This window comes from Gymnodraco acuticeps, unplaced genomic scaffold (assembly GCF_902827175.1).
Source record: "Gymnodraco acuticeps unplaced genomic scaffold, fGymAcu1.1, whole genome shotgun sequence".
In the NCBI taxonomy this organism is placed as follows: domain Eukaryota; kingdom Metazoa; phylum Chordata; class Actinopteri; order Perciformes; family Bathydraconidae; genus Gymnodraco; species Gymnodraco acuticeps.
The window spans coordinates 1,824,529-1,851,373 of NW_022990238.1; the positions used below are offsets into that span (position 1 = coordinate 1,824,529).

At 43.2% G+C, this 26,845-nt stretch overlaps 1 protein-coding gene across 2 annotated transcripts; it reads left to right on the forward strand.

Moving 5' to 3' along the window:
• Positions 1–9,907: 9,907 nt before the first annotated feature.
• gprc5ba (G protein-coupled receptor, class C, group 5, member Ba) lies at positions 9,908–25,513 on the forward strand. Of its 2 annotated transcripts, none has more exons than XM_034219790.1 (4): positions 9,908–10,824; positions 19,336–20,367; positions 20,590–20,735; positions 21,931–25,513. In XM_034219790.1, exons 2-4 carry the CDS (start codon positions 19,338–19,340, stop codon positions 21,973–21,975), a joined length of 1,221 nt encoding a protein of 406 aa, XP_034075681.1. In that variant the 5' UTR covers positions 9,908–10,824; positions 19,336–19,337; the 3' UTR covers positions 21,976–25,513. The 2 variants fall into 2 exon arrangements, with proteins under 2 accessions (XP_034075681.1, XP_034075682.1); XM_034219791.1 differs by having other exon boundaries at positions 20,590–20,711.
• The last annotated feature ends 1,332 nt before the right edge of the window (positions 25,514–26,845 follow it).

Here is a 26,845-nt window from a genome sequence, read left to right on the forward strand (position 1 = left end):
CCTGATGTCTGTCATTTCTTCAAGATACTGTATACAGTAGCAATTTTACAAATGTCCATATCTGAGCATTTGGGAATATCATTAGATTTCATAAGTCGTTGTTATAGAGCTCAAAATAACTGCTATATTATGACTTCTTTAGTGTTTACCTCCTGAGGTTTTTATGGTAAACACAAAAACACATTAACGTGGACACATTAGCAGACTCAAAAAGATTAAAAAAACAACAGTCAAATCTCAAATGAGTGAACTGTCACACTAGTAAAACAGCAATAGTGAAATGAAACCTAGAAACTTCAAAAGGTAGGTTATGTAAAGCATTGTTTGATCTATTGCCAATGGTTTCGTTTTTTTTTAAAATATGTCAGTGGTAACAAACTATTCTCAGGTGAATTTGAATGGTCACCAATTTTTTTGAGATGCCATTGTTGATGCCACTTCTTAAAAAGTGTGTGATCATAAAATCAGTTTGATCCCTCCTCTGGGGACCATGAATGTCTACGTTTCATGTTGCAAACATTCATGCAAACAAGATGAAGGCCCCAAATCTGCTGTTTCCATAGGGTTCATACATCTGTTTCATAGCTCTTACCATCTATCTTAACTAAACTTTTTTGTCCCATTTTAGCTTGCTGTTCCTGTCACATACCCCTGTGTTGTCTGGCAACATTTTCCCACAGACACTCGCCCTCTGCAGTCTTCTCACACACTCCCTGGTGAACAAGGCCAGGACCGTGTCATGCAGGGAGAGAAAAGGAGAGGCAGAAGAATGGGCCAGAGAGAAGAGAGAGAGAGAGAGATAGAAGAGAGAGAGATACGAGAGAGTAGAGAGATCAGAGATCACGGCTAGACTCTAGAAGCCTATATGATGGGCAGCGATCTCTAATCTCTATCTCGTACCTCGCTCTCTCCTCTATCTCTCGCGCTCTCTCTCTCCGTCTCTCGCCTATTCTCTCTCTCTCTCGCTCTTCTCTCTCTCTCTCGTCTCCCTCACATAACAAAAAACCTGGCCCTGCCACTTCTGATCGGCGCCTTGAAAGGCCAGCCCCTGAAAGCTGGGGCCCACGTTGGCTGTTGCCATGGTACTCACCTAGGAGATGGCTACTTGCTCCCAAAAATGGATCTGCTCCTTTACTGGGCCGTCCAGCGGAGATTAATTTGAGTGGAGCTCTTTCCTTCCTGGTCTGGTTCTGCCAGCTCCATTTATGTGCTCAAGCTTTATATATACACAGACACACATAAAACACACAGGGAGAAAGATAGTAAGTGCTCTGAGTGGTAAACGTAAGCAGATTTCAGGAGCAGTTTAATGTGTCACTAAAATATCAAAGAGCAACTGCATTCGTTTGATAAATCCAACCAACAAATACGGAGTCAAGGATGTGTCGTAAATGCTGAGGAAGAGATATTTGACAGGTTAAGAAAGTTGAGAGATGGAGAATGGCTCATAGATGAAGCACAGAGACAGAGCCAGACCACTGGGATTTGTGATGTTGACAAAGAAGTAAGTCATTGTGTGGACGGATTGATGGACTTACAGTATATTAGACATGAATGAAAAAGCCCCGGAGAGAAACATTAGCGAGGCCATTACCAAAGGCGGAAAGTGAAAGCACTCAATGCACAACCTTTCACTCCACACAAATCAATGTATACTATTGCTGGACCAGATTGCTGAAAATAGATACATTTAACCACAATGTGTCTGGCATGTGGGTAAATCTGGCTAGTGTCCTATTTAATCAATAATCCTTTACTCCCCCCAAAACCCCTCAAAATTGTTGCATGCTGCTGCAAATCCTCTCCATCCTGTGTGAGTGTATGTGTGTTGGTACTTATGCATAGCAAATACATGCTTATTTTGTGTCTGTGTATGTTGGGGTAACATCAAATGGCAGACTTCTGGGGGGATTAACTGTCTGTGTGGTGTCTGATTCCACGCAGGGGGTGAGCGGTATGTCTGATTGTTGAAGGCAGATTGACGGAGTGACAGTCTCGTGCGATGTGTATAATGAGCGCTCCAGTATCTGTGAAGGCACGTCTATGATCTTGTCCAATAATCCCCTCTTCACCCAAAATCCATGTCCCCAATCTTTTCTCCTTTCAGTGCTCCATTGACACAGGGCCGATGCAGTCCCCCCACCCACCCCATTTTCAGCCCCCGCCAGACAGAGCAGCTTCCACTTGGTTGGGTAATTGTGCAGGAGGGTGGAGGTAACGCAAGACCTCGAGAGGTTAGGGCCTGGACGTGGCTGCAAGAGAAAGAGAGAGACAGGCTGTGGACTTGTATATAACTCAGCTATGGACAAAGGTTCACCTCTTATTAGTTGTTTAACAAGACTAAGAGTCCACAGACATGCAAGCTCCTCTGTGAGGCGTTACTCGCTTCATGTTAATGTCAGCATGTTTAATACTAGAAGCCATTTGCATTGAAATTAAATCCAAAACAACATCAATTGTTCATCTTCTAATACACTTGCCGTTATAGGGTTAAGAAGGGTGTTGTGTGCTTTTATCTGGTTTAACTTAAACAAACCGTTACTAATAAATACAAATATACCCAACACTAATGCTATTTAGAATATCATTGGAATAAACCCAGCTGTGTTGGCATATCGAGAGAATTATCTGTCCCTCTCCTTCTGGCAACACAGCATGATGGCAGCAGAAGCAGAGAGTAGAGCGAGGCTGATGGGAAATATATTAGTTTTGCAGTGGTGGGTGTTGTGATATTTAAAAAAAAAAAGATCTCAAAATAAATATGAGATAATATCCTGAAAATAATTTTAGAGGGAAAGTCAGAGGATCACTCAGTTTAGTAAAAAGTTATCCTCTGGAGACCATGAGTGTGTGTGCAGGGCAATTATGCATTTAATAGTTGTTGTGATATTCAAACATAATACTTAAGAGGTGGACAGGTCAGCATTCCCTTGACATCACTTTAAAAAATGTCATTCTCTATTCACCTCTGTCCTTGAGTGTGGCTTTAAAAACAATATGTCACTTTAAGCATGCAGACACGCTGACTGGATGACAGAGTAGGAAGGTAAATCCTGGAGCTGCCTTTATTCCACTGACCTCACTATGACCTCCCAGGGGTTAAATCCTGTTTAGAGCCACTGAGAAACCTGAGGAGCTGACAGAGAGGTCTCTAACGCCCACTGAATGAGAACAAGTGTGCTACGGTCCATGTGTTGGTCTTTGAAGTGGATAGATAAGAGTGATTCTGTGCATTTGTCTTTTTCTTCCACATATAGAGCATGCAAATCTACATAGGTTATTTTAAATTGGCCTCACAAGGTCACATTCAGATGACCTTTGATATCTACGCTCCTTCCGGGCTATGTTACTTCAAGAGGTCATGACCTCAGGTTTTCAGTATTTAGGGTGGCCAGTGATAGGCAAAAGGAAGCTTTATGAACAGATTAGGTTAGGATTATCTCACTAAACACCTTGCCATATACCTCAATGACCAAGTCAGCACAGCCCACTAGTATTTCTCAGTATTGATACACTAAATACTTTTCTCCAAAATGCTTCACATCCTCAACCTCTGTAAGATACAGTTGCAAGAAAAAGTATGTGAACCCTTTGGAATTACCTGGATTTCTCCATAAATTGGTCATAAAATGAGTTCTGATCTTCATCTAAGTCACAACAATAGACAAACACAGTCTGCTTAAACTAATACCACACAAACAATTATATGTTTTCATGTTTTTATTGAACACACCATGTAAACATTCACAGTGCAGGGTGGAAAAAGTGAACCCCTAGGCTAAAGACTTCTTCAAGAGCTAATTGGAGTCAGGAGTCAGCCAACCTGGAGTCCAATCAATGAGACGAGATTGGTTAAAGCTGCCCTGCCCTATAAAAAATACACACCAGTTTTGAATTTGCTATTCTTAAGAAGCATTGCCAGATGTGAACCATGCCTCGCACAAAAGAGCTCTCAGAAGACCTACGATTAAGAATTGTTGACTTGCATAAAGCTGGAAAGGGTTACAAAAGTATCTCTAAAAGCCTTGATGTTCATCAGTCCACGGTAAGACAAATTGTCTATAAATGGAGAAAGTTCAGCACTGTTGCTACTCTCCCTAGGAGTGGCCGTCCTGTAAAGATGACTGCAAGAGCACAGCGCAGAATGCTCAATGAGGTGAAGAAGAATCCTAGAGTGTCAGCTAGAGACTTAAAGAAATCTCTGGCACATGCTAACATCTCTGTTGACGAATCTACGATACGTAAAACACTGAACAAGAATGGAGTTCATGGGAGGACACCACAGAGGAAGCCACTGCTGTCCAGAAAAAACATTGCTGCACGTTTGAAGTTTGCAAAAGAGCACCTGGATGTTCCACAGCACTACTGGCAAAATATTCTGTGGACAGATGAAACCAAAGTTGAGTTGTTTGGAAGGAACACACAACGCTATGTGTGGAGAATCCAAAGGGTTCACATACTTTTTCTTGCAACTGTACATTGCAGTGAGCTTTAAATGGGATGAGTGTCTGGATACTAAGGGCTCTTTATAATTAGACTCTCTTCCTGCTAATTCTGGACACCTGCATCCTGTCATAGTTAATACTTCCTGTGAGGTCATAGGCTCTCACCCTGATGCCTGTCACTGGAAACAGATGCAGCATGCAGCCTGTGCGGCCACTCTGCCGTCACTTCTGTGTTTCATTGTGTCCGAGCCCAGCGAGGTCCTAATGGGATGAGGCAACCTCCGGGCAGAATAGGGGGTTATAATGGGTGAAGGATAAGAAAAAAGAAAGAACAAAAACAGAGACAATACCATGAAACGAAACTGAAGGAAGGAGACAGACGTTTAAAAAAAAACATGGCCTTTAACTTACAGTAAATCATATTGTGTTGTGCATAAACCAAAGGAAACACGACAGACAGTGAGTGGCTGTGATGCTGTTGTTGTATTATGTAGTAGACACATGACACCTTAAGAGAATGTGCTCTACTCATTAAAAGACAATTACTCACCAGGCAGAGCCAAAGTTAGTCTGTTGCCTGTCTTTAAAGCTATGTTAGTCAGAGACCAAGCCACACACATGATCATCAAACTGATACAAAAGGTGACTTGTCACGCTCTATACATACTGAAGCAGGAGTTCTCCTCTTGCTGCATTTATCTGATATCAATATAGACATGACAGGAAACGTGCAGTGAAGCCATCTGTTACAAGTGTTCTGCTTCACCACAGAGCTTGATAGACATGGATAATATTTACCAAAGTAATATTGAAATGGAAATACTGAATTAAAAAAACAAAAACATGTTTCAGCACACATCACATGTTTCCGCATGTTTCAGTTTACAGGCTGAATAACTGTTAAGGTTGTGACACTAATGTTATGCTTGATGATTTCTTAAGGAAGTCTTATTGAGACAAAGATCTCTTTTTCAAGACACATAACCACACGACAGTTCATCACACACAGTCACGTTAATTACAATCACAGAAATCATCAATTATATAACAAGTAAAGCTAAAAGGGGCCCAGGAAAGTAATCGTTTAAGTAAGTAACATTTTCCCAGTTCAGTGTTGGTAATCAAACTTCAACAAAGTTGTGATCTAGTGTCATTATTATTAGATCTGAACTCTACTGAGAAAAAAAATCAATAGTAGTAGGAATGTGTTATATACTGTATGTGCACGGAATAGTTTGACAATTTGGGAAATATGCTTTTTCTGTTAGTTAGATGAGAAGATTGACACCAATCTCACATTTGCATGAAGACTGGAAACGGCCACCCAGCACCTCTAGCGCTCAATAATACATGTTACATCTGGTTTGTTTAATTTACAGATTTCTACTGAATTATGTCAAATCTTGAGTTTCAGCTGGCTGCCAGGCAACCCGATAGAGACCACAAGTTACTGTGTGTCACGATTATTATGATATGTCACGTTTGTAGTTTTGTATGTCTGGTTATAGGTATTTTCCTCCTTGTATATTATCTGGTCCCTCTCTGTGTTTTTCCCTCCCTGTCGTTAGTTTCCCTGGTTTGTCTGATTGTGTTCACCTGTTGCCCTTGTGTTTCTCCTCCCCTGCCCGGCTGTTTCTCGTCTCGTGATTACCCCTCCCTGTATTTAATCTTGTCTCGTCCTGTGTTCAGTGTTGGTTCGTCTTTTGTTTGTGATTGAGTTCACCGGTGAGAGTTCTGTTTTGTCCAAGTTATTTTTATTTATCCTTGAAATAAAGGCATTTTTCAGCGTTATCTGGGTCCTGCTTGCTTCACTCACCGTAACACTGTGCCCTGCCAATATATGCAAATTGCTGTTTTTTGTATGGATTAATCAACAGGGGTATACCATTTTAATAAGTGGCATTTAGACTTGGTGTTATGCTTATTTTGTGAACCTTTGGACTGAGCAAACTAGCTGTTTCCCTCTCCTTACAGTCTATTTGCTAAACTAACTGATTTCTGGCTCCAGCTAAATATTTCCTCAACAGAAATGAGGACGCTATCAATTTACTTATTTTACCGGCAAGAAAGAAAAAAGCTCATTCCCCCAAATCTTGAATTGTTTCAAAGTCACAAAAGGTCCACTTTCTTCAAATTCAGTAACAATTTGTACCTCTACTCACAAGGTGTTCTTCCTAATCTCTTTACTGGGATTACTTGTGTATCGATCTCTCACTGCTGATAACACAGATGATATGAAAATTGATGGTATTGATGTATTTCCTGAGCCTGTCTGCTGATAAATGAGAGCCGTTAATCTCTTAAATGGTCCTGTGTGGAGTATAGAGACCCCTCCTCCTCTTCCCATGCTGTCACTCTCTCAGCCTGCACCTGTCAGATTAGTCTCACATCCTCAGCTGCCACTCCATATTATACGCCTCCTTACTGCCCAGAGCCAGCATGTCATCTCACTTTGCATGTATTTATGTGTGTGAAAGGGAAAGTGGGGGAAAAAGAGGCAATAAGGGGGCAAAGAGGGGGCAACCCTAATGAGAGTGAGAATTTCAGTTTTTGGTTTCCAGCGTCCCCCAAACATTACAGCAGCATGTAGCTTCTCACAATTAAAATGTACACAGTAAAGTACCAATAATCACTGGATTATTTGCAATCACACAAAATGAAATCAGAATGGACAAAGGGGGGGGGGGGGGGTTGCATCTACATTGTCTGATAATATTTTCGACTAGCATCATTATAGCCACCTGGTCAGAGGTGTCATGGCTGCCATCCTTTTACAACACTAAATTGGTTGCATGTATGGACCTAAAACCTATTGAAAACTATGCTACAGATTACTTGCATTGGCTCACATCAGGCACTACCATGAAGGCAATATGGAAGCCCGGTTGGGGGTTGGGGTAGTGGGGGTTTCACCATTGAAAGCCTCCCTGGGAGATGGATTGGAGCAGCTGAGGCGACAAGCATGTGACTAGAGGGAGAAATAATAAGCACCACAGTAGTTTGTGGCTGTGTCAATCAGTCAGGCATAACCAGAGTGAATCCAAAAAAGGGGCTCAGTTACTTTCAAAATAAGAGTGTTGTTTCATAAAATGAAAAGGGGTAATGGATTTGTGAGTAGACTTAAACAGATTGTTGCCCAAGTAGGAAAACAATACGGGTCGTTGTGAAAACCTCATCCTATAAGCCTGTTCCTCCTGCAGCTCAGCAGTAGGCATAGGCCCTCCTTTGATTGGGTATGTGGTTCAATCCCTGGCTCCTATTGACTTCTGTTGAGTAAGTAACACATGGTTAGACTGTCATCAGTGTGTCTGTAAATGAGAGGCACATTTAAATAGTTTTGAATTCAAGTGCTAAATACAGTTCTTTGCCTGTTCTTTTTGTTACCTTCCTGTTTTAAAAACATTCTTCCCATAAACATAATTTTAAGAATTAGTTCTACAATTTAAAAATAGGGTCTGTTGAAAACCGTCTCTTAAAGGTCCCATGTCATGCTTTTCCGGTTATTACCCGTCCCCTTGTGTGTTATGTAGCTTTTTATGCATGTAAACGGTCTGCAAAGTCACAAACCCTCAAAGTACACCCTGTAGCGAGTAAAACTCTAACACAGAAAATACCTGTCTATGCTGCCCCAGAACGCCTCGTTGGAGATCTTGCTGGGTACAGTGACATGACCATATGGACCCATTGGTCCAAATGGACCAATCCGTGGAGCTCCTCACACACCAGGATCCCTTGGCGTCACTATTAAACGCAGTGAACGTTGGTAATAGACGAGTTGGGATTGCGGAGAAATGCTCTCCGCAGACCCATTCTCACAGCGTTTATCAACCTTTTTCTTACTCAATATCAAGCCACACTTATTGTTTTTACTTCGGCTGTGAGTGTTTGTGTGTGCTCAGGTTGAGTTCAGGCTAAGTTTCGCGCTGTCTCGCAGACCCAACGCAGCAACCAGGAAATGACACCAGTAAGCCAGCTCACACTGTCTGCTCCGCCGAGCCTTTTTTTCTTAAAAAAAAACGACAATTCTCAAGTGGTGGCTCACACAACAACCCCAGAGCCACCAATTGCGCCAGATAAACAAGGTAAATGTCAGTAAACTTTCAAGTTATGCGAACATGTAAGCAAAGCATACATTACAGCTACGTTGACGTTACTTTGAATCGCGGGGTAAGCTAAACTGTTAGCAAGTAGCTATAGCTAGCCAGAGATATTAAATTAACACTTTGTCATACAATATAAATGTTGTGTTTTTTAGCGTTACCTAGTGATTTCAAAGAAAGCTCTCTGGAAAATGTTGACTTACTGTCAGTGTTCAACATGAAGCTAGAAGCTACCTTACATTACACAGTCACAGGGGAGTGATTTGTAAAATATCCATAAAGAAAAAGTTAATCTGTTTACAGTTCTGTTTCATATGGGTGTTGAAAGATGTATCCATATCTCTTAATTTTGCTCTCAAAGTGCATCAGATTGATGCTTTTCACTTCAATATTAAAAAAAAAAATGCCCCCGGACCCCCCTAGAGGAGGTTACCCCTGCTTACACCTATATGCCGTGAGCTGATTATCGAGCCTCCATTGTAACTGTCGTAGGTGTACTGTGCGGGTGTGTGTGTGTGTGTGTGTGTGTGTGTGTGTGTGTGTGTGTGTGTGTGTGTGTGTGTGTGTGTGTGTGTGTGTGTGTGTGTGTGTGTGTGTGTGTGTGTGTGGAGAGGGGGGAGTGTTGCAGTAGAAAATTCCACTGTAGAGCCCGGTACCTTAATGTACCTTAATGTACCTTAATGTACCTTAATGTACCTTAATGTACCTTAATGTACCTTAATGAACTGTGGGCTAATCCCCGAATATTTCCAGGTCCAGGAAACGTCCCTGCCCGCAACGTCCCGCAAACATGGCACCCAGACCCACGCAGCATTCTAATCTGTTTGTCATTACTGGTGTCATTTTCTGGTTGCTAACGCCATTGTAACACATAATCACTGATGTTCCGCTGTAACGGTGGTGGACTCATCAGAACAGAGTGGGCGAGCTGACCAATCAGAGCACAGTGGGCTTATAGGGAGTGGGGGCAGGAGTTCCAACAAGCCGTTTAGGACAGAGTGAATGCATACTATACAGAGATGCTGTATGAGAAACCAATGTGATTTTGGAACATTGAACAATGTAAATCTATTCTAGTTCCAACAATGGAATTATGATCAGTAGAAATGGCCATGTCATGGGACCTTTAATGTATGCGATGATACTTTTATCATGAGTTCGTTTCTTGCTGTAAAGTACTACATAAATGAGATTATTTTAGTATAACATATTCAAAATAAACTGGTTTGATTATTTAAAAATAACAGGCTGTGAATTTATTGAAATCATTTTATTCTGAAAGACACAACCGGAAATGGAGTTTCGATATTTTACCTTGACACAGCCTGGTTTATTTTCTATGAAACAGTGAACGAGGGAAAAACCAGTATCGTAGAGACGTAGACTGGAGTTAAACAGGAGTCGCATGTAAACTGTGTGTAGCCTATGGCTTGTGATAGTAACATTTACTCCATAGATTTTGGAGGTGTGTGTGTGTAGAAAGCATTTATTAAGGTGGTCCAATTATTTATCGGGAAATATAACAGTTAAAAGGAGAGAGGACACAGAGCAGTCCTTGCCGGCTGAGGAGAGCTGTCACTTTATCTCTGTGTGTGTGTGTGTGTGTGTGTGTGTGTGTGTGTGTGTGTGTGTGTGTGTGTGTGTGTGTGTGTGTGTGTGTGTGTGTGTGTGTGTGTGTGTGGTGTGTGTGTGTGTGTGTGTGTGTGTGTGTGTGTGTGTGTGTGTGGAGAGGGATTACCAGTACGCGCGTGATGCGGAGCGCAGTTTTGGTGATGCATTCAGTCGGGAGACGTGCGTCGGGGAGCAGTGAGCGTCAATCCGGACATTCAGCGGCAGATTCCCCACAGTAGCAGGGGAAGGGGATCCAGCCCGTTCGGGACCAGCGTCTCTGCAAATCACAGGATTTTGACTCATTTTGTGTTTTATTTCTTTTTTTTGATGAATGGTGCAGAGTCAACATCAAAGATGCGCACCGCTGAACAAAGGATTTAGGGGAAAACGATCGAAAATCTCTGTGACAGTTTAATCCTGACACGAGGGTGCCTCTGAGAACAACAGACACGGGCTAAATAGTGGGGTTGATCTGCTTTCAAAGCTGAAGCAGGAGGAATCATCTGGGCTGACCGCGAACGAGTCCATGTGGATGGAGAGAGAATACGCAAACACAGCGAGCGGAGCTCATTCCGAAATGTGACATTTTTACCCTCCCAGTCTCCCATCAAACCTGACAACCGTGCATCTGCCTTCGTTCCCGATCGGATTTGTTTACATCGATTAAGGTACGTGCTGTTCACCAAAGGACATTGACTAATGAGAATGGGGGGTGTGCGAGTGATATCCTTGTGGAGATGCGTGTGCGTGATATATTCAGGGTTATTTTGTCTGAACCCACGGGGGATCTCGGTGTATTTGAATGCCGGTGTGTGTTGCAATAAGCCTGTTTCGGGGCTTATTACCACTGAGCTGAGGTCGAAGTTGCATCACTGCCTGGGGAGAAAGACGATGTCGATGCACCAAATGCATAAAACGCAGTATTGTAGACATACATGTAAATTCACGCAAAGGGCATGCTGCAGAAATGTAAATGTACAGAAAGGGCATGGAACATATGGTGCTGACCTCAAAGGGCAAAGCCGTGTTAAGCTTTACTAAAGACATGGATGACTTTGACCTGTGTGATGTTTAAGGCCTGGTTGGCTGTGGTACATCTTTCTCACGAGGATAAAAACGTTAGACTCTTTTGAGAGCTGTGCCTCCATTGTCACACCACAATGAATTGGGATATTTGGGAAGTGTCAATCACTTGTGCATTCTTTATTTTAGAGGTTAGATGTCATTCTTTATATTTGGATCCCACACACCTCAGTAACAATGGTCTTACTGAGGCTCTCTCAAACAAACACACTCTTCTGGAACCCCCAGTGACCCTCACATGGGGGTGTGCTGAAAGATGAGAAAAGAAAAAAGAGCATTCTCCAAATGTGTGTTTGCATTGGGCTGTTCCTTAGGTCAGCTAAAACCAAGGGTGTCCTCTTTACTAGACGTGTCCCTCCCACAATGGCCTTATAAACAAACAGCTTGTTGTCTAACTGGGAAGAAATTGCACTTCAATGGCCACTTGAGTCCAATTAGACTAAGGAAGTTTGTTTGGAAATTGAAGTCAATGCATGGATTGACTATGTGGGTCAATAGATAGATGATACATGAGCTGGAGCACTGTCAGTGTTTCAGTATTTGTGTACTCTGAAAGCTCGCAGGCCTATTTTGGAGCGTTCTGTTTACCATCATTAATCAATATTCAGTGGAGTGGAGCTTTTTATTTTCAGGCTCAGCTTACATAAGTTAGTTAGTTAGCGTCCTCATGGGAAAAGAGGATGCCACAGTATCTCCTCTGGGCTGATGCCATATGTACCTTGTTTGGAGGGTTGTGTGTGTGTGTGTGTGTGTGTGTGTGTGTGTGTGTGTGTGTGTGAGAGTGTGTGTGTGTGTAGTCTCTTCCCAGGACACAACTGAGTGTATGAGCTGGATGTTCATACATGGAAACCTCCTCCTTTCATATGAGCATTTGTGTTCATGCATTCACCCCTCCTCCCCTCACACTCTCACACTCTCTCTCTCTCTCTCTACACACCACACACACACACACACACACACACACACACACACACACACACACACACACACACACACACACACACACACACACACACACACACACACACACACACACACACACACACACACACACACACACACACACACACACACACACACACACACACACACACACACACACACACACACACACACACACACACACACACACACACACACACACACACACACACACACACACACACACACACGCGCTCCAGGCACAAGGCTTGCTCCAATTCACCCTTTGCACATCCGCCTGTTCCTTGTTTCTCCTGCTCCTCTGATTACTATCTCGCTCTCTAACCAACTCGGATCTCTCTGGGCTCCTGTGATCAACCCCCCTAATTCACCCCATCACTTTATCTAAAATAGAACATGCCTATTACCGTCACATAAAAGCAGAACACATGATGCTGTGGGTTTGTGGCTCTTTTTCAGGGGGCCTTTTTAGGTATGGGATGCCTTCACATCAAACCATTGGTTGTTGATGTAGGAAGCAGAAAAGGGGGCAGAGGGAGGGGTGTAAGGCGCTGCCGCTGTTAATTGTTAAGTCAATTTGCATATGGTCTTGCTGTGGGCCCAGTCACATGGTAATGAGCCCTAATTAGGATGGCAGGGAGTGTCTAAAGAGGCTGGGGGAAATACTTCCATTGCCAGTGTGTTCATGCTGATACACAGGGGCCAGTGCAGTCAATGGAATACCCCTTCTTCAGTCTTGCCATTCAACATGCTTTTCTCTTAGCATTCCTAAAACTTCTCCTCCCTAACTCCTTTTCAATATTTTAGCACACTTCTACGTCATACTTTGACGTCTACAGTTTCGCCCCCCCCCCTCCTTCTTCTTCTTCTGCATTCCCTTTTGTCCTGCCTTTTATCTGGGATTGGTGATGTTTCTCTGGAGGATGACAGATGTGGGGAGGAAACAAAGTCGGATCAGATAATGCAATGTCATACATGGTTAATGCATTTAATGTGTTTAATGTTACATCGGACGAGTCTCCGGTGTTAAGCTAAATGCAGTCATTTATTTGTTCTAGAATAACATATCAAAGTTGCTGCATGTGTGTTATCACGTATTTATACACAGGAACCTTGTATTGCTCTGAAGCTGTGATGTCAGGTCAATTTAATTCCGCAAATTTGAACCATATATCTTTCTCAATATTCCAACGTTGATGTATTTGGACTATATTTTGACATTTTCCGCTCGAAAGATCCCACTCAATGTGAAGCTCCTTGCGAAGGCCATTTCTGGAAAGTCACAAGTTCAGCGATTACAAAAACCACGTGTCCTATCAGTGTACTCAAGGGAGCAACAGCAAGCCTATCTGTTATGGATGAGCATCCTAGCTAAGAGTATGTCTCTTTTTCAAACAGAGCTTCTCTAAAACTCCAGGGAGGATACGTTTTACATGCTAACTTGGTGACGTCAGAAACACGCATTAAAGGTAGCAAGGGAGAGATTTGCCTGCTAACCATCTGGTCAATGAGATAAACAGTGAAGAAGAACGACAAGCATAAGTTACATCAAGGATCTCAGATATAAAACAGGCATGTCTTTATTATAAGTAAATCTCATACAGTGAGTCAAAACATCCAGACGGCCTGGGTTAATGACACAAGGCATTAACACATGACTGATCTCTGAGGCCTTATGTAATCCCAGCCGCTGATGTCAAATGTAAATGTATGTGCTCTCAGAAAGGGAAAGGTCTGTTAGTGTTAGAGAAGAGGATGCAGAGTCTCTAATGGCGTCACTAGCAAGCAGATGCCAGCACAGGTCCTGGAAATGACCTGCTCACCTCAACAGCTGTGTTCCCAGCCACACTCCTACACACACGTGCCGACTAAGCACACACACTCTCTTCATTTGTAGTCTGAATTAAACAACAGTAGAAGAAAAAGGTGAATTTAAGCGAGTCGTCAGAATGCAATAATCCTCCCAATTATCACCATGGTAATTAGAAAGCATCTGCTTGTGTGCTATGTCCGATAATTATAGGAGGTAATTGTACAGGATGGCTCACTAAATCCCCCCCCCCCCCCCATCCCTACCTGTCCAGCCTGGAGCAGATTTGAAGGACTGCAGTGCTGCACATTTGCCTGTATTCCTGTTGTGTGTGTAATAGGAACACATGCTGCATATTTGTTACATTCTGCCTTGTGTGAGAATGGGGTGGCTTCACACACAGATACATAATAAATGCAACCTAGCAGAATGTTATATTTACATGCAAATTGAGCCAGCACACATAGGCATTATCCCAGCCTGTGTATGTGACACATGCAGCACGAGTGCATGTAACCCCGCTACTTGCAGAAGAGTACCAAACTAAGATGGACTTCTGGGTGCCAGCAGGCTGCTTGGCACTGAGGAAGATGATGCATGAGAAACAGCAGCCATGCAGCAGAGCTGGCAGGAGCTGGATCCTTCCCCTGTTACATAAGATACACAGAAAGAATAGAGGCAAGGGTGAGGGAGGGAGGGGGGGGGAAGGGGCACAAGGAGGGAAGAAGGAGAAGCCAAAATGGAAGGAAGAGGGTGTGTTTTGCGATTTAAACGGTGGGGGGTGAAAGAAGAGGGAAAATGTGGAAAGAGGAGTTGTGTGAGGCACATCTTTCACAGCACATCTTCAAATGTAGCAGAGAGATGAGACTGCGATGGCTGCTCCAGAGGAGAGCTGGCATTGAAATCTGGGCAGAATAGAAGATTTTAAATGGAGGGGAGGACAGAAATGGCTGCATGGAGAGGGACTGACAGAGAGAGAAACATGTCTAGAAAGATGGGAGGGAGGGAAGATGAGACGGCGGCCGCATCCTCTGTGCCGCACAAAGCGGAAGGCCAGGGGCTGTTTCTCTCGCTCTCTTTCCACATGACTCATATTAATAGGGAAGAGGATTCAAGTGTGTGTGGCATGTGTACTGTAGGTGTTATGTACTGTGTGTCATGCATGTCTTTAAGATGTGTTAGTGTGCGTGTGGCCCTCTCTGTGCATCCTTCAGCTCACCAGTCTGCCAAGTCCCACTCAAAGAGGAACCAAGAGGGAGTGACTGGATGAGAGGGTGAGTGAATGAAAAGGTCACAGGACACAATCTCCTGTCTCTGTGTCTCCTGTCATTGGGAAGTGTAACAAAGAAGACAAAAAGAGAAGTGCCACAAAAACAGGCAGAGGAGGAGCAGTCTGCACGACTCGTTGAGGTTGAGAGAGCCTTTATCTCTTTGTCTCCTTTCCCTTTTGTTGTATTCCTGTTATTTAGAGATAGGGCGCAACTATGGCAATCACAAGAAAAACAACATGACATTTATCAGGAGGAGTGTGTCTGCTTTTGGGCTCTTGTGCTGTTCTGAAAGTAAGAGTAAAGGTTTGTGAAAAGCTCTGTGTTTTTGTGTGTGCGTGTGTTTTGGTGACTCATCCCTCTATAAGCACTGATTGATGTTAATGTGGACCAATAATAACCAGCGGCAGTGAGCTGATGTAAAAAGGTCAGAAAGGAGATGACTGGAAAGAACAGGCTGAAACAACGGAAGGAAACGAAGGAGCGAATAATTTTTGTAATGAGGTGTGAGGTGGAATTTGCTAATCCCTGACATGAAAGCTCAAAACACATGAATATGCAAAAAACACAGATACACACATTCATCTCACTGTTATGCCCCCTGGAGTCTCACAGAAATGAATAATGATTCTTCCCAAGTTGTAAACAATCCCTGCCCTAAAAATATATGTTTAATTTGAATATTAGGATCAAAAATATGTAAATAAAATGAGTTCCAGCGATGCAGGAAATTGGGATATAAAATTGCCGTAGCCCATCTGTGAACATATATTATCCAAGATATCTTTATGGTTTATTGCACTGTTGTAATAAACCACTTTGGTTAAAAGCGTCAGCTAAATGCTATGTAGTGTAATATAAAAGATAAGAGTTAACTCGCTTATCATGTTATATTAAGTTATTTAAAAACAAGAGTCACCGATGGTCCTGCTCTTTTACTCGATGCAGAGTGTGACAGTTATATAATCACAATATTATTACAGTTCGAGTTGGTTGAGCTTATTTTAAAGAATGTAATACAGGGCTGCAACACATTTTTATTAAAGTTATGGATTCGTATCCAGATACTTTTCACGATTTAGTCATTGATTGTCTGGTTTGTGTTACTTCAGAAAATCTATAATTGCCATTAGCACCAAGTGGTCTAACCAACTGTCAAAAAGAATTTCAGACTTTTATCCCTTAAGACACACAATGCAATAAATCATTCCCTTTGAAAAGTTGGAGAACTAGAAATGTAATGCATTTAGTTTTAAATGACTTACAAATGATACATTTGTTCAAGTAAGTAGTTTATTTGGTTTCGCTTCATCTTTAAATTCTTAACTGTTGGGCAGTTTAATCTATGACAATGTATGCTCAACCTTGATTGGTAAAGAGACTTGTAGCTGTTTCTGTTAACAGTAGAAAACTGACAAATCATACAATCAAAAGCAGGTGGTCTTAGTATACTTGCTGCAAAGTCACCAGAATTCCTTTCATATTTGTCCCTATTTTCCTCATGATGAAATAAATCAGAGTGTCTAGGGGCCCGTTGCTTTCTCACTGTCTGGCCCATTTAGTTAACTACATGCTGGAAGGACTGTGTGACCTGTATCTCTGGCTGGTGTGTATTTAAATCTACCTATCCCCTGCCGTCTCGACCATGTAACTCTCCCTGACCTACTGGAAAGGAGAGAGAATATGACGCCTGGGATTTCCAGTGTCCTTAATATGGTATGTAAATATTGTGGTACAGTCTATTTGTGGACCCCAGGAGATTTTTAATGTCAAAACTAGACCTGAAATACACAATCCAAAGTAGAGCTCCAAGCATAAATCAACTAGAAAAGTGTGTGTGTTCTTTGTAAGAGCAGATTGTTTGACGTACTTATGTATGAGGCAACTTGGAAAGTATTTCTGAAAGCTTAGCAATGTAGTGGCGAGACAGTTGACAGTAACCTGGCAAAATGATGTGTGTGCGGCTCCAAGGGGGGCTTCAAACACTGCTCAACCTCTCAAAAAACACAGCTTGTCAGGTGAAACAGCAGCACTGATCATCCCAGCACAGACCTCAATGAAAATAGGGAATGTGTGGCTGCTTCTGTCTGACAGTTGTGATGAATAAAGGAATAAGTAGACTGAGTGCTGCTGTTTTTTCTTGTGCTTGAGGCGCCGTGTATTCGTGTGCAGTAGGGCTGAACGATATACCGTGTCATGGCGATAACCGCGGTATGCGCATGCGCGGTATTCACACCGCAGGGACGTGCGGTTTTATTCTTCTTTTTTTTTAAATGCTAACGCACTTTAGCACAGAATTCAAAATAAAGATAGCCTACCCTTATTATTTATCGAAACTGCACATACAATATATCCCATTAAAGCTGAGACTCCACAGATTATTTAAGTATAGTATCTAAGCGATCCGATCTCGCAACAGGGGAAGCAAACACAGACATCACAACACGTACCTTTTACGGAGCTTTTACGGGAGATCGTCTCACCGTAGATGTCAATCTGATCAAAAGACGTGTTCAATAGCATTACAACGAGAAAGAAAAAACGCGGCTGTATCGGTTGATCCATAGATTGATAATGTATCTGTGGCTTTGAAGCAATTGTTTATAATCCATAATTCCATTTTTATGTAAAAATCGGAGCACAACAGTTAGCTGCTAATGGTAGCTACCAGAGTGTATGCAGCTTCTGGTTTTGGCTACGCGTCACTCTCACTCCTTATTTGGTAATGTGTGTGTGTTAGACTGCGCTGGACTGTCGCATAGCCAAGACCGGAAGCAGCAGCCACTCTGGTGGCTACTATTAGCAGCTAACTTTTGCTCTGCGATATTTACATAAAAATGGAATTATGGATTATAAATTAAATCATTTTTTTATACAGAGACGTTAAAACCCTATGGATTAACCGATTCAGCCGCGTTTTTTCTTTCTCGTTTTAATGCCATTGAACACGTCTTTTGATCAGATTGACAGCTACGGTGAGACATCTCCCCTCGAAGCTACGTAAAGGTACGTGTTGTGATGTCTGTGTTTGCTTCCCCTGTCCGAGTTCAGATCACTCAGTGATGATACTATATACCTAAATAATCTGTGGAACCTCAGCTTTAATCGGATATCTTGTAAGTGCAGCTACGATAATTATAATAAGGGTACTTTTATCTTGAGTTCTGTGCCAAAGTGCGTTAGCATTTTTCGCTCAGGGGTCATTTAGATGCTTCTTATGAGACTTGTATTTTGTTTTGGTAAAAATGGTTTATATCGTCAGTTAGCAGAGATTATTTCCGTTAATCTGGTATAACACATTAATAGGTTCTTAAATATTACGATCCCCTGAGACACTGTCGTGAAGAAAAAAGTAAAGTACCCGCCGGGACTTTGGGGTTTAACAGGTTAAAAAAAACGCAATATATACCGCAGGGGGGGGGGGGGGGGGAAATCGCGATGTCAGTTTTTTTCAATACCGTGCAGCCCTAGTGTGCAGTGTATTATGCGCTGTCTCACGCCTTGCTGCATGCCCTGAGATCCCTGATAGTGAGTAGAACACACCATGTACACACCACTTCCCTCCTCTGTATCTTGTTTTCTGTTCATACAAATATGCATGATGCTGCTGCTTCCCTGTCAGTGCCCGAGCTGGACAAATAATACATCTGCAACTCTCTTCAGAAGCACTGCAGGTGTTCCTTCACTTCTCTGTGAAGGAACTGAAGGCATTTTATCTAGGCTTAATTTCTGACATTGTTTATTTCAACAAAGAAAGTGGAAAGCTTTAAAATGACAGAATTATCGGATAAAACTCATGAAACAGGATGTGTGTGTGTGTCTGTGTGTGTGTGTGTGTGTGTGTGTGCGTGTGTGTGTGTATAGCCTTCCACCCTGCATTAAGTCTATTGTTTACCTTCTTAAACCCAGCCGTGGCTGATTGTCTGCATTGTCACTCACATGCAGATGATTACTGTGGGAATGACTGACTGTTCAGCTCTGTTACATTTATAACCAGAATGACTCATTGTCTTTCACTTTCCCCTCTTTTTTCTCCTCTCTCCTTCTTGGTCTCCCTCTATCTTCTGGTCTCTCAGAGATGGCGTTCCTCCCGGTCCTCCTCCTGCTTCTTCTGACTGTCACCCAGCGTGCCATCGGTCAGGACTCGGAGGACTCTGAGGCTCTTCCAACAGGCTGCGGCTGGGGCCTTGTTCGTCCATACACCCTCCTCTGTGACCTGGACTCCATGTGGGGTGTGGCGGTGGAGGCAGTGGCTGCTGGGGGGGTGCTGACGGCCTTCTTGCTAGCCCTGATCCTGCTGTGTCGCTTACACACCATCGGTGAAGCTGAGAAGCGCAGCGGCGTCGGGCCCATCCTCCTGCTGCTGCTCGGCATCCTGGGCTTGTTCGGCCTGAGCTTTGCTTACCTGATCGAGCAGGACGAGTCTTTATGTTTGCTCCAAAGGGCCCTGTGGGGTGTCCTGTTCGCCCTCTGCTTCTCCTGCTTGCTGGTGCAGGGCGTCCGCTTGCGCAGGATTGGCCTTGAGCGTCGGAGCCCTGGCGGCTGCGCCCTAACAGGCCTCGCTCTGGGTTTGAGCGCCGTGCAGGGCATCATCGCCGCCGAGTGGCTACTTCTCACGGTGCTAAGGGAGGGACGACCTGCCTGTGAGTACCTGCCGATGGACTTCTCTTTAGCCTGCAGCTACGTGTTAGCCCTTCTTCTGGCCGCGCTCACTGCCGCCTGCCTGGCCCTGTGCGGGAAGACAAGTCAGTGGCGCTGCAATGCCATCTGGCTGGTGGTGACCTGCCTGCTGTCGCTACTGCTGTGGGTGGCCTGGGTGGGCTTCTATCTGCACGGCATTGAATGGCTGGGTAGGTCCCCAGAGTGGAATGACCCGGCCCTGGCCATTGCTCTGGTTGCTCAGGGCTGGCTGCTGCTCATCTTCCACGCCATTCCTGAAGCCCACATCTGCCTGAGATCCCCTCCACAGCCCACTGCACCAGATTACTTTGACACCTCCCAGAACTCAACACGAATGAGAGAGACCAGCTTCGACGAAGACATCCCGCTCTCTCACAGGCAGTTTGTGGAGAACCAAGGCTACGGATACAGCGATGAGAACGCTGCAGGTACAGTACAATCCAATATATCTGAGAGAGGACAGGTGTAATATGTGCAGACAGGCTGTAGGTTGAATGTAGGCCAACATGAGTAATAGAACACCAGAACATTTCTACAGAAAAGATACAGGAGGAAGAATTTGTGGTGCAGGGTTACCCAGCAAGTGTCTCTTTTTTCAAGTGAGTCGCAGTAAGTTATCTCTGTTCACCTCTCCCTCTGTTCCATGCCAGGCTTGAGGACTGGGGGTCCCGCAGGTCCACACAACAGCAACACGGGACCCAGGCCCAGCGCTCCTTTCCGCAGCAATGTCTACCAACCCACCGAGATGACCATGATCCTGAACGGGGGAGCGGTGAGTACATCCTCCCAGTCTCAGGTACACGCCGCTTACACGCCGTTCTCTCATTCGACCACGCCGACACGACTGCATGCACATTTGTGCGTTCCAGACCGTACTTCATTGCACAGGAATGAGGGAGAGGTGTGAGTATGTGTGTGTGTGTGCATTATCAGAATGTCGGATGCATGGCCATGCACCTGCGTTTGATGGGTTTTGTGAGCACATGCATGGACGGTTTCGTCACAAATGGTCACTCATCTGACATTGAATTGTGTGTGGGTGAGTGTGAGAGAGGTTCCATTTGTGTGTCAACAAGCCACATTGCTGTTTGTCCACGGAGTGATGCGACTCAGCCGGCCTGTCACAACCTTCGGTATGCAGGATGAATGGGCGCTATGCTGGCACAGATGAACTTATTTCTAGTCACGGTATAATAAATGAAGGACAACAGCAGAACACACCACTGATGGATAACAATGCTGAAGCAACATTCTCTCTTGACTCAAAGGTCATTTGAAGCCACTATTTCTAGAGATTGCAGATCTCATTTAAGCAACAAAAGGGAGCACAAAGACTTTTCCTCGAGATGCTTTGCATAAAATGTCATTTTGTTCATTCATTCTAAAGTCTATTTAACTCTATAGCATGCTTTCTACTAAAAGGGAAGTGCTCTGCATAAGGTATAACATATATTTAATGAGAAATCCAGCTTTTAAAGTAGCAATTTAAAAGTCTAATAGACATTTAAAAGATTGAAGCACATAATAAAATAGAAGAGAGTGTAGGATCCAAGTGCACGGTGAATAAAAGTCTAATCGTGTTACTGTACATTGAGTTAACTGAACAGTTCTGAGAAATATGCTTATTTGCTTTATAGCAGAGGGTTAGATGACTAGATAAATGCCTAGCTTGGCACAAAGCACGAAAGTAGCTTTAAACAGCAAGCCCAGCTCTGTCCACAAGTTACAATAAACACCTAGCACACACAGTTTCTGGTCTTTGTGCTGAGCTAAGCTAAGCTAACCAGCTGTTTATATTCAGCATACTAACATTAAGAGAGGTGTGGGTCTTCTTATCTATTAATTAGCCTAAACCGAGTTTGTAGGAAAGTATGTGTGGAAGCATGAGTAAAATGTGCGTGCATGTGTGGGTTAAGATGCATATGTGATTGTGAATACATTAGGTAATCCAAATATTGTTTCATTTACAAACTGAATTTGTCCCTCCACAGGTGCCCTCTGCCCCTCCTACCTACACGGGGAGGCAGCTGTGGTGAGTGCGAGGATCCGAAAGAAGATGTTTGGTAGAAAATGAAGAGGAGGATGGAGAGGGTGAGGAGGGAGGGGTCCTGGATGAGGGGCCCCGACTGGTTGAATTGGATTCCTACAGGGCCCTTTCCCTCTGTGTACAGACTTAAACACTGACTGCGTGCCATTTTACTGTTGTATGAGTGTGTGTGAGACTGAGAAATAGCAGGGTATGGAGGACAGAGCCAAAGCTCTTCTAGCACACACATCTCCATAGAAGGGTTCAGAAACTTGAAATGTGGCAGCAAGTAGCAAAACGCACGCTGACTTAGATTTGAAAATATCAACATGCAGTATTAGTTTTCTTTGATTTGCTCTACTGAGACTGTACAGCACTGTAAGCATCCTTGAAAAACTGTGAAATCTAGCACCTTTTCCTGCTCTCTCTCTCTTCCTGTCAGTCAGGATGTCTTTTCTGCTGCTCCTCAAAATGCTGGCGCTCACGTGGAAACATTTGGCTCTGTCCTCCATTCATCCACAGTGTAGGTTAAGACAGAGCACATGGGCAACTGTACAGCTCGAGCACCACCCGCTTTCAAATAATTTCACCTCTGTGGGTGTGTATGTGGAGTATATGAGAGGAACAAGAGTGTATGTATTCCCTACATCTCAACTCCACCGCTCCGATAAACCTCCCCTCTCCAGGCTGTTATCCTTCAGTGAACATTTCTTCTTCCTCCTTCTCTATCTCCGTTTCCGGTCTCACTGCACTGTCTGTGAATACAACACGTAACTCTTCTAACCTTGCCTCATCCTCCCACCTGCATGGACACTTTGCCAAATGTGAAACAAACTGTAAATCCCGAACACAAGCTCACGGCTAAAGCAGCCCGAAGCACCTGAACAGAGGGGGCTCTCTGAACTGTGTTACATGGAGTAGCGTGGATTCTGATTGGGCGAGGAGGGCGTCAGTCATTGGTGGGGAGGCACTGCTTCCTGAATCTAGGTCAGACTGCTGTGTGCTGCTCTCCCACATCTCCGGTGGCCACTGGCGCTTTTGAACCAGCCAGGAGAAACTGTCACTTTATATTAGCAGGAAACGGAGCGAGGAAGTGAAGCGTTGCCCTGTACTTAATCTCCTCTATCTGTGTTTATGTGTGCGTATGTGGGATTTTATGAGTGTCCGGGTTTGGCAGGGGGGAATTTCAAGAAGTCAAGGTTGCTTTCTGGTGCTAAATATCCCTCCACACAACATCCCAGTGTGGCACAAAACTACAGGAACAACATTGATGCAGATGTCAAAAATGTCAGTGACTGGGGATAAATGGAGCTGTGGCTGGTGTGTGGAGATATCCTAGAGCCTTAGAAAGATCAGATTTACAGTTCATGGTAGAAAGAGAGAGATATCAAATATAAGAGGAGGAAGAAGGGGGATGGGAGCGAGGAGGAAGGAGATAGCAAAGACGGTCCGAGGGGAGTTTATGCGACAGTGCAAGATCTGTGTGAGAAAATGGCTCCCTGGTCTGACTGTGTGTTTATGTGTGAAGTGCAGGCGACCATGCTGCTCTGCTCTATGTGGTTGTCTTCTTTATCTGGTGAAGCGTCTCATCCTCCTCCTCCTCCTGTCTCCCTGTGGTCGGCTATAGTTCGAGTGTAGCCCCGTGCCAAGAAGGACTCTGGTTTCACCGGAGTCTTCGTTTCACACCCTTTCCTTCATCACGACACCGGCTCTCTCTCTTCACCAGAGACGCTGTGTACATAGTAGTGCTGCAAAGCTTTGCTTGCTTGTTTACTTTTTCTTTTCATTACATTATAACTGTAGCCTAAGTTTAGACACCAGTGTCATATGACCCCTTGAGAACTGACTACTGCAAACTTTTTTTATCTGACGTATTTTTTTTTAAACTGGTTTGCTTAGTTGTTCATACATTTGGTTGTTGTTTCACTATGCTTTGGTTTCTCTCTTGCTGGTGTCTTTTTAAAAGCTAGCATTTTGGAAATGTTTTGCCATAAAATAGATATGCTTTACTTTTAGTTTAATTAATGTTCATGGAAATGATGAGTTGTCATATAAAGGGATTTATGTCAGTTGTACCTCCTGCAATATTCTCAGTCAAGTCCTCTCTTCACTGTAACAGTTACAGGGATATAAACATACTTATTTTATTTTTTTTAGAAAAATGACTATGGCTGTGAATATTTTTGGCACTTCATGCAGTAAACCATGACTTATTCTGCAATATGAATATGTTGAGGATAATCAATAAAAAAAAAGGGTGCTGAACATTTGGTGACCCTTGGTGTCACAGTAGATCAACCCTCGACTAGGAAAAGCCAAAGGGTACACCCCAGACTGCTGCTGTAGGCTAGGTCTTACCCACTGGCTATTCTAAAATGGGATTGGTCCCAGCAGGCCAGCTCCATGCCCAAAGAGAGCGTGTCCTGCTCCTTCAGGCTCTGTTTGGGCCCACCCTGCGTCTTAGCTCATGAAGAAGAACTGTCCTCAGGGTTTTGGATAGTCAGCAGTAACAAGATAAAACTCAACATTAAGAGCGGAGGGGGGAGGTGTTAGTTCTTGTTGTTTTCACTCAATGTGGAGTACAAAAAAACAAAAAAAACAATAATACCATGTGACTTTGTAGATTTTGCACTTGTCGACTACCTATCTGTGCATGCTTATCACCATTTCTACATGTAAGACCTTTCTCAGACGTACTTTTGAATACTAACTCTATTTATGTAAAGGTCATGTGACAGAAATCATCATTTCAGTGTATATCAGATGACACATTTAATGTCTGTGCTTTCTTAAACACTAAAGAGAGCTGGCTCTTGAGAAGCAAAAAGATTAAAGTCAGGGGAAATGGTCCAAAATAGTATGATTCCCCAAAAAGGAACAAAATGCCATCTCTACTGGACCTAATAATAACTTCCTTGTTAGTTTGAAGTCTAGAGGGGGAAAAAAAGAGAATCTTCTGACTGGTATCGTCTCTGTGTTTAAAATCAAATAGACTGTGGTGAAATTTGCACAAAACCTCTATATGTTAAGTTTGTCATCCCTGGGCAGCCCACTGAACACTCATCCTGGGTTTGACTTGTCCTTGCCTGTCCTCTCCTGATTTGTCTTGCCTTCAGACTGTTCCAGCGGGGCAGCTGACAGGGGTGATATTGGTTTTCACAGCTGTGACTGAGCGGTGACGCAGCATGCCTATGTATAGAACTTGATTCCTCTAATTAGAAAAAAAACAGTTAACTCTTGTTTCTGTCATTGAATCAGGAACAAAATAAGTTCAATAAAAGTGTCATGTTTGTAGTTAACTTTTAACTGGCTGTTGTGTTTTTTTTTCTTTTCCAGGTGTTTATGTGTTGCCATATGATAATTATGAAGTGTGGAAAAAGAGCTGAAATGAGAGTGATACAGTATACAAATCGTCACATTTTTGTTTTTTCTAAAGAAATTCAAATGCATTTTGTTTGCTAAAGATGTGTTATTTATGTTATTAAAAGAACAAGGTGGTCAATGAATTTGGCAGTGCTCCATGTTGGATAAACCATGTAATAAAAAAACATTGTATTTATTTATTTTTAAATCAAAACCCCCATACATAAATGAAACATCCAAACAAAAGTCCTTTTAAGATTAAAAAAAAAAAAATGTCATCGTTTATTATTTAAGGAATAAGTCATGTATTTATGAAATACTTTTACTAACAGTTAGAGCTTAAATTAGAAAGTTGAAACCACTGTCAACAATTTGAATGTTATCAAAATTCAATAATACAAGTAATAAAATATCACTTACTTTCAGTAGAACAGTAAGTAATAAACACATTTCCTTAAAAAATTTCAAACATTTTTCTTTGAAGCTGCCATAATAAATATGTTTCATATAAGCCAGTTGAAATGTGAGAGGAGAGAGAATCATCGCCTGAATCTGCAGCTCTCCTCGGCTTAACAGTGAAGTCTAGCTCGTTGTTTAGCTGTCTGGGGCACAACTTTAATGTTTTTAGTTTATAATAATAGAGAAAAAGCAGGTATCAATTGTCAAAGCAGTCATATTTGTTTCTGTCATCCAACAACTGATTAGTTGAATAATCTTTGCAGCTCTAATCAGTGTATACATTTTAAGCCCACTCAGGAATACACTGTGTGTAACTACGTTTCATTCTACGCTTCCACCTAAAGCCAGAAATGGCAGCCCGGAGCCAGTTGTTTCCAGGCTCTGACAGTCTGGTGCCCGATCCCTCCTGCTGCTGTGTGATCCAGTTTCAGTCGGGCAAAGTGCTGCCAGACTCTTTGGAGCTGGCTGCACTATCAGATATCCCCAGAATGAAATGAACTGTTTTCTCACTTTACCCAGAGGCAGCTGTCTCCCAGGCATCCACATACCTGCAGAGGGAGATACATGACCCTCCTCATGCCTCGGTGTGAGGCGGTGTGCATCAGTGACTGGGATGGTCAGGAAATCCGTCCATCAGGAGGACGCCGCTCTGCAGAGACACTGGAGGGGAAGCCACAAGTATCCTCTCAGGTGCGTGATGGAAATATGCCAGGAGTGCACTTTGTTCACTCATCAGATTAGAACATCTCCTCCTGATGCGTGTCAAAAAATGCCTTTTAAGTTGCCATGAAGGAGATTTTAAAAATGCAGTAGAGCAGCACGCAGTCTTTTTCATCCTGCATTTTTATTCTAATCGGATTTCATGAACTTTCCATGGCTCATACGTGACATTTAAGATGGCGTTTGAATGCTACCAGGGATAAAAAAAGGTGATGGCGTCATCAGTGGCAAAATGCTAAATGTTTAACCTTTAGCTACATCTAGAAAAACAAATAAACTAATTAAAACCAAAGGTGTTAGATGTGTGTCAGGAGATTAAAAACAGGGCAATTATTGCT

Coding starts and splice junctions, on each gene's coding strand:
- gprc5ba (XM_034219790.1), top strand. CDS start 19,338: ATGGCGTTCCTCCCGGTCCTCCTCCTGCTTCTTCTGACTGTCACCCAG. Junction 20,368..20,589: donor CAGCGATGAGAACGCTGCAG/GTACAGTACAAT, acceptor GTTCCATGCCAG/GCTTGAGGACTGGGGGTCCC. Junction 20,736..21,930: donor GTACATCCTCCCAGTCTCAG/GTACACGCCGCT, acceptor GTCCCTCCACAG/GTGCCCTCTGCCCCTCCTAC.